General features: G+C 36.5%; 1 protein-coding gene across 1 annotated transcript in view; it reads right to left on the bottom strand.

Moving 5' to 3' along the window:
- Nucleotides 1-290: 290 nt before the first annotated feature.
- The window catches only part of LOC102844284 (semaphorin-3C-like), a 218,720-nt gene continuing 202,710 nt past the window's right edge, over nt 291-16,300 (bottom strand). Inside the window, exons 14-18 of the mRNA XM_006882593.1 lie at nt 15,935-15,976; nt 12,199-12,356; nt 6,429-6,496; nt 2,707-2,837; nt 291-732 (exon numbers count right to left, since the gene is read on the bottom strand). Of these exons, the coding sequence (XP_006882655.1) occupies nt 319-732; nt 2,707-2,837; nt 6,429-6,496; nt 12,199-12,356; nt 15,935-15,976 (813 nt within the window). The 3' untranslated portion in view covers nt 291-318. The remainder of the gene's footprint in view (nt 733-2,706; nt 2,838-6,428; nt 6,497-12,198; nt 12,357-15,934; nt 15,977-16,300) is intronic.

Below are 16,300 nucleotides of genomic sequence, written 5' to 3'. Positions count from 1 at the left end.
CCCTCGTTAAATTGAGGGGTTGTAACAATTCTAGACTTGTAGCCACCATATTTATTTTGAAGAAAAGATACAATAAAATCATAAATAAAATCTGGGTTAAGTTAAATATTTATATGCACCATGAGGACCATGACATGTCTAGCACTAGTCAATATCATACAAGAAAATGCATGCTCATTTCAGTTCATGTAAAATTCACTTTAGGAGTGAATAACCTCTTTTTCTTGGAAATTTTGTATGGGTAAAGCACATGCTTCTTTGCTCAATTGTGATCACCTCTTTGTTACCAGAAGCACCAGCTCCAGACGTGAGAAAGCATTATGATTCCGGCAGCTGATTCCTCCTGTTCCGACTTTTCCGACTGTTGATGAGAGCCTTTAACTTGCCATAGTCCCCTCGTGGCTTTTGGGACTCGTCACCGTGTTGATGTTGCTGCCGAGTGTCTTTGCAGTACTGGTTAATCATCTGCATTTCTGAGTGGCTGAATGCCCCCATGATGTCCTTCGGGTGGAAGGGTAAAGCCCGCACAGAGCTGGCCCAGGTCCATGGAGACCATTTGTCTGTTACAATTGCCACCATATCTGAATCCAAAACTTTGAAGTTGATCTTGGCCACGGTCTGCTTGAAACTGTTTTCTGTTGCAATGCAGTGATAGAGTCCTTGGTCAGAGTTCTGAATGGAACGGATCAGAAGCCCTTGTGGAGTGGCAATGATTCGGTCATTCAGCTTGACCTAAGAAAAACAAGACACACTTCAGAAAAACACACTCTACAGCTCTATGCAGATATAAACAACATTTATAGAATATTACTAATTTTAAAAAATTTGGCAGAAGAACTAAATATTAATTAGGTTCATTCTCGGTGGATAGAGATTTTCTTTATTGTTGTTATTGTTGTGGTTGTGTGTCATCGAATAGAATCCTACAGGCACAGGAAGAGATTGCTTCACCTTCTTCAGTGGAGCATCTGGTGGATTCAAACCCCTTGCCTTTCGGATTGCAGTGCAGCTTCTAAGCCACTAGGCTACCAGAGCTCCCGTGGAAAGAGACTTTTGGTCAGTCTCATTGCCTGTCCCCCCATGTTGTTGTATACCATCGAGTTGGAACAGATTGATAGCTGACCCCCCAGAAGATTTTCAGAGGCAGTAACTGCATCGAAGGAGATTGCCCATCCTTCTCCCATGGAGCAGCTGGCGGAATTGAACCCTGTGCCTCTGAGAGTGCAGTGCAGATTTTTACCACTAGGCTACCAGAGCTCCCTATTATCACAGTGGACTCAACAAGTGTGAAAGTGTCATCCATCCTGGGAATACAGCTTGATATGTATTCTCTATAGATATGAGTACTTTCACTACCCACACTGGGACAAGTGCAAAGTTTTGATTAATTTTGAAATTTGAATCTCACCCAATATATGTAAATGAAATTCACAGATAATTTAAAATATCTGTTTCCTTCTGGGATCCTTTTATTTTAGTAAAAAATACTAATTTGCTAAAAACAGGGATTTTTTTAAGTATCTTGTCTAGTGAGTATATGAAAAACCTAAAAAATTATATATATATAGTACTTTTAACATTCTCAAAGGATGTTTCCAGTCATATCACACTAAAGAAGAAATAAAATTTATCTGGAACATAATTTTCTCTTAAAGTGTTCTTCTGAGTGGTTTTGCTTTAAAATGTATAACAAAATGCTATATAATTAATATTAGCTATTTACAGGTTTATCCTAAAGAAAATATTATTTGCTTGGAACTGGCTAAATGCTTGAAATTCATATTCTTCATGGATCTGGCCACAGCTCATATTTACGTCAGTAAATTCATTGTAGTATCTGTATTTTGTTGTTTGAAATAATTTCCATTGCACATAGAGTTAACGAACTTACTGCATAGCAATTTCCCCTCCCCCGCCCCAACAGAAGAATATATTTATGTGGAAAGTTTCATCAGACTTCAGGAGGCACTGCTAATAGGACTACATCTTAGACACACTAGAAGCTTTCTAGCTATTATATAAAGTTTTTTCACACTAGTGTGACATCAGACTTGTGGAATCTTGATGACATATCACTCTGTCGTTTTACAATATTTCTGTTTAAAAAACAACTCCTTCCAAACAAGTTTAGTGCCAGTGTTTTCCATTTGTAATTCTTGGGTATTTCCCTTCCCCTATCCTCCTAAATAAATATGCTGGTCCCCCAAACAATGATTCTATATGTTGCCTAAATGAAACTTGAGAATTCTAAATAATGGAGCAATGGAAACATTACTACATAGCAGAAAAATGTTCAATGTAATAAAGGTTATAGTTTAGTCTAATTTCTTGCTGAGGAAACTTTTTAAAAAGCACTTTTTATTTGGTGAATCATACAAAGAGGCTGTTGTGTGAGAACTTGGCTTCTGGGTTTGCACACATCTTGTTTCTTTTACAAGTGCTTCCTCACATCAGTGCTCCACTCTTAGTGGCCCAGCTCTTGTTTCAATCACCCTGTTACAGAGGTGAGGAGGCTGAGGAGATTTCTAATTAATCTATCAACCCTAAAGACGAATGATTTTAGAGCAGGTGACATTTTTCATCCTAAACCATAAAAGGATGTTCATATGCCTTTTCCTCTTTGTTTGATCTGAACCTCACTGAAGAGCAGTGATTTAATGTCCTCTCCCCAGTCTTGATTGATTGAGGCTGTGCTGTATCACTTACCTCTTTTCTCCGATCTTTGTCTTTCTGTAGCAGCCACTTGATAGATGCCTGTGGAGATTTGGGGGTGCACTCCAGGAAAGTGGTGTTATTTTTTACCCCATACTGAACAATTTCAGCTGCATTTCTGTAAGCTAAGAGGCAAAAATAAACAGGTTGAGGAATAGTGGAGAGAAAATGAAGGAAAATAAAACAAGCAGGGAGATAGGGCCGAGAGAGGAGAGAGAGTTTGGAGCACATTCTCCAAGGAATATATGCTTCTCTGTAGTTGTTAGATCAATCCCAGCAACCCAAAAGAAAAAGAATGACTTAATAGGTAAACTAGCATATTGGTCACTTGTTTTAATTAGTTTAAAGAAAAAGAGGAAAGATATAAGAGAAACAATGTTTATTCATTACTCTATTGTTACTACTCATTACAGATTATATGCAATATTACTTTGAACATTTAATTGTCACAACATTCTTATAAATTGGATTATCTTTTCTTTTTCATAGTGTAAGAAACTGAGGATCAAGAATTGAAAGAACCCATTATGGCTTAAGAGCAGGTCAGCACTAGGTCTTTATTAAAGCAAAAATGTCTACCCCTGGCAAGGTGTAGATGAAATCTGCAATAACTGTGAATGGGGAAAAAGCAAGATGCGAGTGTAGTGGGATGTGGTGTTTAAGAAAACAGTCTTGGGAATTAGAGGACCTAAGACAGAACACTGACTCCATCATGAGAAGCTATGTGGTCCTAGACATGTTACTTGGCTTCTCTGGGTCATAGTTTTCCTCAGCTCTAAAGACTGTCACAATGTTCATAGCTTCTCTTTACTTAAAATATTAAATTAGGGAAAATATTTAATGCAATTATGTGGTGGCTTCTTGTTGTTGTGTACCGTAGAGTTGGAACTGACCCACAGCTGACACTCTGGTGGGTTTTCAGAGGCAATTACTTGAACAGAGGAGACTGACTGTCCTTCTCCCACAGAGCAGCTGGTGGTCTTGAACTGCATGCCATCAGGATTGTTGCACAGCTTCTAGCCACTAGGCCACCAGAGCTCCCTACTACTCAATAACATGGATATCACACTTATTTGTAAAAATAAACATATTGATAAACCTTACCTTGATTTTTAACCTTTAACAATAGTTTTTATTGTGTTTGAGTGCCAGCTTTAAAGTGAATTTGTTTTCTGGTCACCAATTCTTATACATTATGATTTATGACATTGATTACAATCCCTACATTATAAACAGCACTATTCTAAAATTCCTACTTCCATGCCCCATTTCCATTTGTCCTTTTTCTTATCCCTTCTTTCCCTCTGAATTTCATTTCAGGTGAAATACTGCCCTTTTGATTTTGTGAGGTTTATTCTTCTAAGGACTTCCTTCCTTTGTGGCATTATTAATCATCATAGTGGCCTGTCAATTGTTTGGCTAAAGGTTAACACTGTTACCAGCATTGAAGTATAACTGTGGGCCATATTAGACCGGCAAGTCTGGTTTGGATTTTGGGTCTGCTTGTTTGTTTGGTTTTTCACTATTCTGAGTTTTGTTTCACATTTTTATCTATTCTATCAGGGGTGTTTTATTGTATTTCTTTTCTACAGAATGGACTCTACTGAACTCTGGTGGCATACTGTTTTTCATGCTGGGTTAAATGTGAGAATAGTTTTAATGCACCCTCCCTTGTGCAGGACAAAGATGAGGCAGTTTCATCTCATAGATTATGGCCTCAGAAATGTGATAGAGGGTCACAGAAAGTTACAATTGACTTGAGGACAGTGGAGTTAGCATAATTTCTCAAATGTTATATCAGTGATCTAATTTTACTATAATACAAATACCACAGCTGGATGACTTTAAAGAAGAATGAAACTTATTCCCCTTCACAGTTTAGGAGGCTAGAAGTCTGAATGCAGAATCTCCCTATCTCTTCAGTTTTTGCTGCTGGTTCCCCCCCCCCCAGATGTCCATGTGTGTGTCTACTCTAATATATGGATCATGGTCTTCCATGTTTGCTTGTTTAGGGAGCTCTGGGGGTATGGTCTGTAGCAAATGGCATTGCTAACCTAAGCGGTGGGTATCTCTGGTAGTTCAAATCCACTGGTTACTCCATGGGCAATCTACCCCCTTAGTGATTTACAGCCTTGGAAACCTAGTGGAGGGTCACTATGAGTCAGAACCAACTGTAAGCCAAAATATTTTTCTAGTCAAGAGAGTTTGAATCAAGATATTATATACTGATCCTGCCTTAGTCATGTAACAAAGACAATACATTACCTAATGACGTTATAACCATAGGCATAGTGTTTAGAATTTACAACACAAATGCTGGGGTGACCAGAGTCAAGCAGCAAGCAAGCATTACATGTGATATTCTCTCTCTCTCCCTATTTTATTAAGGAAGTTTTTAGTTTGGATTCTGACATCAGGTGTATCAGAGACAGTAAGACTGGCTCAGGATAGAGTTGGGTTCAGAGCTATTGGGAATAGGGTCGCTATGAATTATAGTCAGCTCAACAGCACAGAACACCACCACTACTTCCATGACTATGGAAGCAATAGCTACAGCCATTGCCACAATTAATAGTAAAATAATAGTAAATTAAAACATGAATTAACAGAGAAAACAGGCACTTATTATTCTAATTGAACATCCTTCAATTAGACATTTGGATGAATCAAAAAGTATCTGTCTTAATTTGCTATTTAAGTCTAGTTCGTAACAAGGATGCGATTCTGAGAAAGAAAAAAAAAACCAAGTAAAATGAGTGGCAACAGGAATCTCAGCACTGGTTATTAGCAAGAGCATATTCAAAGCACTTGTCTGAGCTAGGGGCAATGTCTACAGGGAGTTACTTGCAGAGCTTCAAACTGGTTCTTTCTGGTTCAGATATGACTGATGAAGTGAAACCAGAATCTGTAAAATAGGTATCCATCAGAACTGTAATGCCTAAACAATTGAATTACTTCGTTGCATAAATCTCCAAGCCTTGACCTGCAGAGTGATAAACAATGATACTTGGCTAAAATATGGCAACTAACAGCACTATGAATGTGTATAACTCTAATCTTTCACATAAAGATACTGTAAAGGTTCATCATGGCTTTTTTTATCCTTTATTTTTCCCATTCTAGTTACAGTTCTACAAATTTAGGTTGCTTAAGCAGACTTGATACTTCAGTTTCTTGTGAATGGCTGGAGTGAGTTTAAGAAGATTATTGATGGACAAAGTGTAGTAAAAGATTATCTCCATGTCTGGGAGGGAAGGAAGTTGCTGTCGTCAGGTGTCACCGAGTTGTGAATGTGAACAACAGATAGGAACCCTGTCCTAGCCTGTGTCATTCCTACTATTCCCAGTGCATTTGAGCCCATTATGGAACACAAGGCAAAATGCTCAAAGTACATACAATTGTTCTTAATTTGTTATTTGTTTGTTATGGATAAGTTAGAAAACCAAATGCTTCTTTCTTCAGAAAGAAAACAAAAGCTAAAAAAGTCCATATTTACCATCCTTATCAAATACCTATAAACTAAACATACCCAAAGTATAGATTTAACCAGACATTTGTCTTTTACAATTTCCAGTATATATAACAACACATTTTTTAAATTACCATACAGCAATGATAATAATATTCAAATATTTATTTAAAATGATATTTCTGTCACTGAAATCTGAAGGTAACACAGCTACTCTACCTAAGTCATCACTGATCACTTTAAATACCTTTTAGATTAAATCCTCTGCATTGAGTCAATGGATTTCCATGTCTCACATCTTGTCTTCGGCTCCTCCTAAAGTTACAGAAATACATAAAAATTATTTAGGATTAACATGGACAGTTAAAATGTGGGAAATTATTGTTTCTTAATTTCTCAACCTGTTGGTTGCCTAAACTTACACCGATTACAAAGAAAGAAAAAGGAGGCCCCATTATCTGACCTACTATCTGACATCTTTCATTCAATGCTTCAATGACGTAATACATATGAACCTATATTTTTCTTTCAGAATAAATTCTTAACTGTGCTACCCAAAACCTCTCTGGATAAATGTGATAATCCATAATTAACAGGATAAAATTTTAGTTTACAGTCATTTATAAAAAAATTATTAAAATTATAATCTCCAAAAATAGAAGCTGTTCAAAGTTATGAAAGTTTTCTCTCAAAGAAAAAAAACACCCCTTATATTAAAAAAGTCAACATTTCCTAAAATTTTGAAGATGTATTTTAACTTTTCTAAAACAACTAATAAATAGTACAATGGTACATGGACATTTATTATAAAGCTAAGCCTTTCTTTCCAATTTTTAATTTTGAAAAATTTTAAAATTGCAAAAAATCTGGTACATTAGCACAATAAAAATGGTGCACCAGAGTTTATGTACTTTACATATTTACATACTTATTTTATCTCTAATATTTAAGTTAGGTGGCCTAGTGGTAAGAAATTGTCCTGCAATACTGAAGGAATATGGTTTTAACCTATCAGCTGCTCTGAAGAAAGACATGGGCAATTTCCTCCTGAGTGATTGACCAACTGCCTCTGAAAACTTACTGGAGGTTCAGCTATGGGTCAGTCCACCTCAATGGTATTAACAACAACATTTATAAGAATATTTTATATACATACTTCATATGAAAATCTTTACAAATAATTTAAATAGACATGATAGAAATAAACATGATCTTTCATTCTTACCTAACTTTTCATACCCATCATTTGATTTTCTGATTTTTAGATTCAGTAACCATACTGATATCCATTGCACTACATATTATAATAAATAAAAACAGAGTAACTAAAATCTTCTTGGCAATGTTTTATGGATCTGAACAATATGTTGTAAATGAGAAGGGAAAAAGCTAAATATTGGAAGCATGGAAGTAAATTCTTTGATTGCTTGTGCTCAGTGCTGAAAAATTAATAACTATATTGCTTAATTTTGTCAATCCTTAATTCTCTCAGTACTTTCTCCCTTAAAAATAAGTTGAAATATTCAACATTAAGAACCAGCAGTATTACAATTATAGTGTGGTTATTAAACTTATAAGGTTATATTAATCTCAAAGTCATTAATAAAGAAGAAATAATTTCATTTTAAGGTAATAGACAGTAGTTATTAATTTATGCATAAAATAGGACATATAAATATATTCATGGAACTATATGCATAAACATTTTGATATTTAAATACTAATACTCCCTTCTAATCTTGCCTTCATTTAATCATATATATAGATGTAAAAAAATCACAAACTAAGAACATAGAAATATCAGTCATACTTATCTCAGGAAATAGAATTAATGCTCTAGTCTTTAGAAGCTCTTATATCAGGGCTTATTGCCTTACATCTGCTGCATTTTAAAGTCATGACATTATTTATTACCATTTTGAGAGGGTCTAATATAATGAGCACCATGTGAGAGTTCCGAGGCTTATCTGGCTGTTTTCAGCCATCTAGACAGGCACTCTCATTCAGGATGATTGAATTTATTGTCCCGTGATCAGCATTATAAAGTGGTTTACCCTTGTATACATGTCTTCAAGCTGGGCAATCTGAATTTGCAGTATCACAAAATTTCCAGACATTCAATTATATAAACTGTATTATTATGGCTTGGTTTCACTGAGATCACTGAGGCAGCCATCTGAACTGTTTGTGTATGCAGCTCTCAGTACATTCATATAGCATCCCCAAAACACACTGGTAGGAAAAGTAATGTTATACTTGGTATAGGATTTGGTGTTTGGCTTAAGTTGCCAAAATTCCTTTCCTTATAATGTATTCCTGTGGATAAGCAATGCAATATTTTTTCTTGTATAAAAGCATATTTACTTGAAGATTGAACTGATTATCTTGTCTCAAAATATGGTTTCTAAATATGTGTCTGAATCCAAAATAAGTAAGAGACTAAATTGCAGTACTCAATACAAATACACAAATATTTAAGATACTAGACAGCAGAGATAAAAATATTTGCATAGTTTTCATGAGCTAACATTACAAAATGAGGCAACTATTGAGTCAATGATATTTAATAATTTTTTTTATGTTCAAATCTGGATGCCAACTGATTTAAACATGTAAGACAATACTTCTCTGTTTCCATATAAGTGGCTTAGTTTTACTTCTCATTCTTAAGAATTCTTCTAGAGCTCCACGCAGCGCTCATTTGCACACCCGCTCCCTGGCTCGTGCCCTTGTTTACAGCGTCCCTGTGTATGTCGGACTGACTGTATAAAATTATAAATCTGTCTATATCGACTTGTCCATGTACGTCCATTAAAACCATAGTTCGAGAAAAAAAAAAAAGAATTCTTCTAAGGGTAACAGTAAAATAGAAAGTGTACACAGCAAGAGGTTCTGCTCTTTATTATAAGATTATGTTTTGTGATGTTAGGAAGAGAATACAGCACATCAGAGCTGACCCACAGCTGACCCTCCAGTGGGCTTTCATAGGCAGTACATTGCACAATCTTGCTCCCGCAGAGCAGTGGATAGATTCAAGTGTACCAATATAACGGGACACTTGAGTAAATGAAGTAGCTCACATAGCAGCAGAAACTTCCAAAACATAAAATATAACCTTAACTATGACATGGTAGTTCGGACTTTTACTGGGCAGCTCTGGTAGTGCAGTCCATAGGGAGTTATGCTGCCAACCAAGAGGCAGTGTCTCTTCAGTGGTTCAAATCCACCAGCTGCTCCACAGGAGAAGGATGGGCACTTCCCTCCCATGGAATTAACAATCTCAGAAAATCCAATTGTAAGGTCAGTTGAGTTAGTTCTGACTCAAAAGCAATTAGATTTTTGATGACATTTTATTTGAAAAATATTTATAAATCAAGATGTGTGCTACTCAAAGGTTAAGTCATCTAGGTTTTAATCTGTAGGACTAGGTTAAAATTCAGTCTTTGATCTCCAGATTAGAGACATTTCTTCTTTAGAAAGATATAGTGCTGTGGCTTCTTTTAGCACTAAATCCAGTTACTAGACAGATATTGGTGCTAGAAATACTAAATTCTAGATTCTTATCAGAAAAAAAATTGTTTTACAAATACTTAATTATGAAAAGAATGTCAAAGTATTAGTGCTGTTCTATTTTGGAGTGCAGGATAAATATAGTTGAAGAATATCAACTTCTGACCTGCACTTACTGGGAATTCCTCATTCATGGAGAATAACTACAGTCCCAATCCCTAATACGACTGCGGCTCAACAGCACACGCTGAGTCAGTCGGTGTAGCGTGTGTGCAGCCCCTGACGTCTAAGGGCATCACAGGCCTGTTGTTGATTGCTCAATCGCAGGCGGCTGATTGCCACTTGTGCCTCTCAGAAGTTGGGGTCTGAGGCTGCTCAGGGATCACATAATTAGTGTTTGTTTGTTTTTTTAAATTTAAGATAACATTTGTAATTCTCTCTTTTTTGTTCAAGTTCACATCACAAGCTTAGGACAAAGAGGACCTCATAGTAATGAAGTGGAGAAACTCTTAACTAGAAATCAAAGGAAACCAGGGCTGTCCTGTTTAAACCTTAAAATGGCGTGGAGGAACACAAGGCATTTGTATACAGAGGCGTCCGTGCACAGAGACAGAAGACTCCTGGTTGAAAGAGCAAGGGTGCAAACTGTCTCACAGTGACCACGCCTCTCTATTCCAGACTTAAAATTTTAACTCTCTAGAGAGATAACATGTCTACCTGAATATCTCATAAACAAGTTGCTGATTAATCCTAGCTGACCCTCCATGGGGTTTCTGAAGACGTGAACCTCATGGGAAAAGAGTCCATCTTTGGCCCAAGGAGCTGTCAGTGGATCCGAGCCACAAGAGAGGCTTGGCCTTGGGGTCAGCAGTGCACCTTTCTGTGGACTAGGCCCCTGGAGCTCCCTGATCTGAAAGGCATTATCACCTTAGCATCACCTTTAACAAGCTTGCTTAGTTTATGGTCTCTATTTTCTCAAGGGGTGGGATCTACACACCATTTTCAAAGGTTAGTTCCAAGAACTTGGATCATCTGTAATGTCTCTCTCTCTCCAATGACTCTAATTCCCCCTCCATAATTCCAACACAAAGCATTATTACATCCCATCTGGATTCTTATAGTAGTATCCTAACCGGTAGCACAGCGTCTGCTGAAAGCCCACATTCCCACTCTAGTTCCAGGATCCCTAGCCAAATAAGCTACTATTACCTTTTCAAAATAAAACTGAAATAATATCACACCTGTGCTGACAACCTTCAGTTGTTTTCCATTTCATTCTATATAAATGCTTGTCAGCGTCTTATGGAATCCTATGCGACCTATTCCTGTGACTTTTTTCTGCCTGTTTTTTTTTTCTCCTCATGGAATAGCCTCGATAGCGTGGTGCCACCCTTGCGCAATGTAAGTGCACTTCAGCTTTAGTGGTATCTCCCCCTAGACATCACTTAGCGTCATTCAAGCTCTTGTTCAAATGTCACCCCCACCCAGTGCCTTCCCTGATCACCCATTTAACCTTGCAGCTCCTTCTGTTTACTGTCTTTCTGCCCCTTCTAGAATTCATTTTTCATGAAGGCAGAGATTTTTTGCCCTTTTTCACTGTCATGGTTATATGCTTAAGTCCTAGAAAATGGCCTGTCAAATACTTGTCCCTTAATTATGTGTTGAACTCATAGATAAAAAGACCAGAATATTTTTGATAAGCAGAGTGCTCAGACTGCCGTAATCTTCCAAAGTCCTTATAGTCCTGTAACAGAGAATAAAGAACCAATGGAACTATCAGTCCAGTGCTTTATTGAAAGGCCATTATTGTCCATGGCTGGTTCTGCTTTCTCTCCTTTGTTGACCCTAATTTATAGGTTTTTGGATCTGTCACTCACCATGCTTCACTGAAAATATCTACAAAGTTGGCTGACATTGAATTCTGCTTATTTTTTTGCTCTACAATCAATTTCTGCACTGGAGTCCCTTCCAAACTACTGCAGAATATTATGTCAAAACCTCTGCTTAGAAAGTAGACATCCTGCATTAGATTTCATCAGACGTTTCCACTACATTCAGTAATGATATCTCATCACTTTTAGTGAAAGTCCAGACCATCATGGTTTCGAGAGAAAATGAGGGTACCCAAGCTGAAATAATGCTTCTGTACCTTCAACCAGGACAAACGTTCAATACAGCTTAAAGGAAAACCAAGAAAATGATTCTTTAAAGACAAGCTAAATCATATATATATTGTAATATAAGAAGAATAAACCAAATATCAGATAAGTTTGGGTGCAGGGTGTTGCAGAAGATCAAGAACCTACCTCAAACCCAGCACTTACTGGCTATGACTGTGCTGTGAAATAGTCATTCTTCTCATTCAAAGATTATCTCTGGTGCTAAGTATAGCTACCACTCTGCTATTTTCAAGTCTACTTGGAGAAAGTGAGCTCTAATAGTGTGGTGCACTGCTGTATTACTGAACAACATCAATTTTGGTTTCCAGCTGAATGCCCAGTACTCACCGCTTCCCAGTAGGGTAGAATCGAGAGCAAGAATGGCCATCCCAGGCGCAGTAAGGGTCCCTTGCCAGGCAGCAGTCAGCACAGGCTGTGCCGTAGATGTGGCAGCGATGCAGGGACACTTGGGAAATCCCTTCATTGGAGCTCACATACAGCTGTTGCTATTAAAGGAATGATGATGATTTATTTCAGATGTGGAAGCTAAAAGAAGACTTTCAGCAAGAGAACATCATAACGCATGCCCACAAACCCACAGATTCATTTTTGAAATAGAGACTGAAACTGAGATGCAAAGAACAGAAGCTTACACAGGAAAAAAATAAATGGAATTTTCCTATGTTAATATGCCTGTAACATTACCACTTTCTTGCATTAAAAACGAAAGTTCAGACTATGTAGAATGGTAATGCAGTTTAGACATTGGGGTTCATTGTTCTCTTTTTCAAGTTTGAGCTAATACATTACAGATTTCGATTATAATGCTTTCTTTTTCTTTGAATCCTGTCTCTGAGTATTCAACCAAGCCAAGGTTCTTACTCCGCAAGTCTGGCAATACATCATCATGTAAAAGTCCCTAGGTGGAACAAACTGCCAACTTCCCAACCACTAGGCAAAAGACTGGGAAGTTTCACCCTGAGGTACAGGGAATATGAGCTTCAATCGACTTCCTAACAGGTCATTGTCTTGAAAATTCTATTCCACATAGGGTCATTATGAGTCAAAACTGTCTCAACAAGGACTAAGAACAACAAACGACAAAAGATTTTTAGGTTTAAAGAAATAAAATAATTGCTATAAAGTGTTAGAAAAAACCTAAAAAAAAAAATACAAGTCCTATGCCTTTGAAAGTAAAGTAACAGGGTTTATGTTTAGATATGTCTTACTTAACAGAAACATCCACCACTCAAAAACAATCATGAGTAAAGATTTCAGTTGTCATTTTTCAGTTGTCTAGAACTAACGATACTTCACTAACTCTTTTAGCTGTGTACGCAAGAGTTATTAGGACTCAAAGGCACGAGTCTGCCACACTTTTCGTTTTTAAAAGGACTGATAAATCCATGCTGGGTGGTGCAGTGGTTAAGTGATCAGGTATCAATGGAAAAATCACTGGTTCAGAAACTAACTGCCCTGCAGGAGAAAGATGGGCAGTCTCCTCACAGGCAATTAACTGTCTCTCAAAACCCACTGAAGGGTCAGCCTGAAGTCAGCTTCGATTGTGTGGTTCCAACAATATGTGGTTGTTGTGTAGCATCAGTTTCAAACTGACCAATAGCTGACCCTCTGGGGGGTTTTCAGAGGCAGTTAATTGCACTGGAGGAGAATGCCCATCCTTCTCCTACAGAGCAGCTGGTGAGTTTGAACCATGCACCTTCGGGATTGCAGCGCAGCGTCTTACCACTAGTCAACAAAATTCATTTCCTAGCAGCCAGGGACTGACTTGCTTAAACAACTTTTATGGAATTAGCCCTTACAGTATTTAGTGGTTGAGGTGTTGCACTGCAAACCCAAATACAAGCGACTGAAATGCGCCAGTTTATCCTCAGGAGGAAGACGGACAATCTCCTCCTGCACAAGTTGGGTTTACACCCATGTGCAACCATGTGCCATGTGCCTTCTGGTTGTCAGCATAGCTCCTTACCTCTAAGCCACCAGAGGAGGAAAATATCAGTGAACAAACTCAAACTGTAAACTTTCAACTCCAAATATTCAAATCATATATCACTCTTACAATTAAATACTTTTTTCCAAAATAATTTTTAAGCAATCTTCCTGAAAATGACTGTATCTCAAATTAAGCATTAAAACTCTGAGAGAGCAATTTCACATTTTGACAATAACTATCTTTCTAGAAGAGTCAAGACAAGTTCTTACTTAGTATGAAAAAAATATAGCTCAATACACCTGCTTATTAAAAGTTTCTTTGGGGAAAGGATACAGTGGGTTTCATTCTAATTTTTTAAATTAATCCAATTAATTTTCTGTTACATGAAGTTAAAAGGTAAAGATAAATTAAAAAATAAATGAGCATAAAGTTAACAACAAAAGAGCACTAGAAAGTTTAATAAATTATGATATTTAAATGTTTTTAAATGTGCTTCTCAATTTAGAATCCTCTCACATGGAAAACAAATAAGAATAATTTTCAGTCTAATAATTCTTGTCCTACATCTAACTGGTTTAACAACAACCAAAGTTCATTATTTACTATATAAGATGCCAACACTGAAATAGATTTGGGTATATGTGTTATGCATTTATCTTGTAGAATGGATTGTAAACTACAAATAATGTGAAACTTGAAATTGTATAAAGAACTACTATGCTACACAAATGGCTTTGTGTCCATTTTGAATTTTGTTTGGACACTTTCTCTTTTCAGCGAACTACTTTCAACAAAGGGCATCCCTGCTGACTTCAAAGCAAGCCCTGACATGAGATCAGCTCCCCAGGACATTAAGGAAAATTAGGAATGGCTTCTTGTTACTTGGGGAAGTGTTTGCTATGCAGCATACAAACATTTTTTACAGATGAGATCTTTAGCACTATTGTACCTTATTTCTTTTTCTTCATAAAAGTCAAGTTAAAAGACTACAAGACTGACTATCAAAAATAGTTCATCTAGAACAGACCAAATATGGTGAAGAACACTAAAATTATGTCATCAGTTGTGCTAACCAGAAAACCTTTATTCTGTTTTCCAAGAAAAATACGTCTCCAGCTCTTACTGATAGAACTATCGTGGATTCACTGTGTTTTAGGCAATTTATATAAATTAACTTGTTTGTGAGAAATGCATTGCCTCACAGTTGCATGAAATCAGGTCAGAGAAGGTTAATGATGTGGCTGTAATTTATGGCCAAGTTGGTATTCAAATACATGTCAGTCCTTCTCTGAAGCTCTCTTCATTTTGACTGTTCTATTCTGCCCCTTACAATTTATGTTTTAGAGATAACACATGTAGATATCGGAGATGCATATGTTGTGGAGACTGGCCCTGGACATTTCCTTTCTATAATCATTGTATATCTGAACAATGATAAGCACAATGATTTTTTTTCTCTCCACATTATTAACCTCGACAAGGCTTATGTATGAGACATGCAGGGCTCCCCTCCTCCACCAGGTTATATATAAACCTCTAGGAAATAGTGTTTCCTTAAAAATAAGGGAAATTGAAAGAATTTATTTGAATTTGTATTTTAATTTTATAAATAAACTAATAGAAAAAAGTTAAAAAAAGCATAAAAGAATGCACTGCACATTTCAAACACATGACAGTAGTAGGGAAGCAAGAGAGAAGACTGAATGACCATTCCAAGTCCCCGAGAATGTGTGTGATGTTGCAGTAGCCCAAACATTATGCTAAATGCTTTCTTTAGAAAGATTATTTTTATTTTGGTTGGCTACACACAGAAACATCTGAGAATACAGGATATAGACAATGTTGGGCTATCTTGATGTTTATATGTCCTGTTCCAATGGTCTTTTATTAAAAATAAACTTATTTAATCTTCTACTAAGAGTTAATAAATTGTGTATCTAAATCCAAGTGATGTTTGTGGTATCCTTTAAACAAGTTAACTCTCTGGTTAATACAGAAAATAATTTTTTAAAAGTATACAGGTCTTCCATAATTTATATGTCTTCCATAACACTTTATGTCTTCCTTATATTTCTCTTTCAGAACCTTTTAACATGTGAAGAAAAAAAAAGACATTTTGGATTTTCTTTTTACCTTTTTAGATGAAATTTTCATGGTTGTAATGGGAGCATAATTCTGAAAGATGAAAACACAGCACGTTAGTTGCTAAAATGATCCCCAATTTAGCAATTAAAAAGATTTTTCTTTTCTATTAATATCTGAGGATTATCATTCTTCTCTATATGTACATAGACTTTTAGAGACGAGAAATACTTGCACACATATTTTCTCTGTTCAGACTAAGGATGGACTTATTATGCAGGTGTAGGTCAAAACTGAACAAAGTAAGAATTATAACATATCAGTTAATAAAGATGGCACAGTGTTCAAAACTTGGCTGCTAACTGAGAAATTAGTAATATACACTCACCAATCACTTCTTGAAAAGATATGATAGTC

Source organism: Elephantulus edwardii, unplaced genomic scaffold (genome assembly GCF_000299155.1).
Source record: "Elephantulus edwardii isolate Elephantulus edwardi_28Jun2011 unplaced genomic scaffold, EleEdw1.0 scaffold00022, whole genome shotgun sequence".
In the NCBI taxonomy this organism is placed as follows: domain Eukaryota; kingdom Metazoa; phylum Chordata; class Mammalia; order Macroscelidea; family Macroscelididae; genus Elephantulus; species Elephantulus edwardii.
This window is presented reverse-complemented; position numbering and strand designations above follow the sequence as displayed.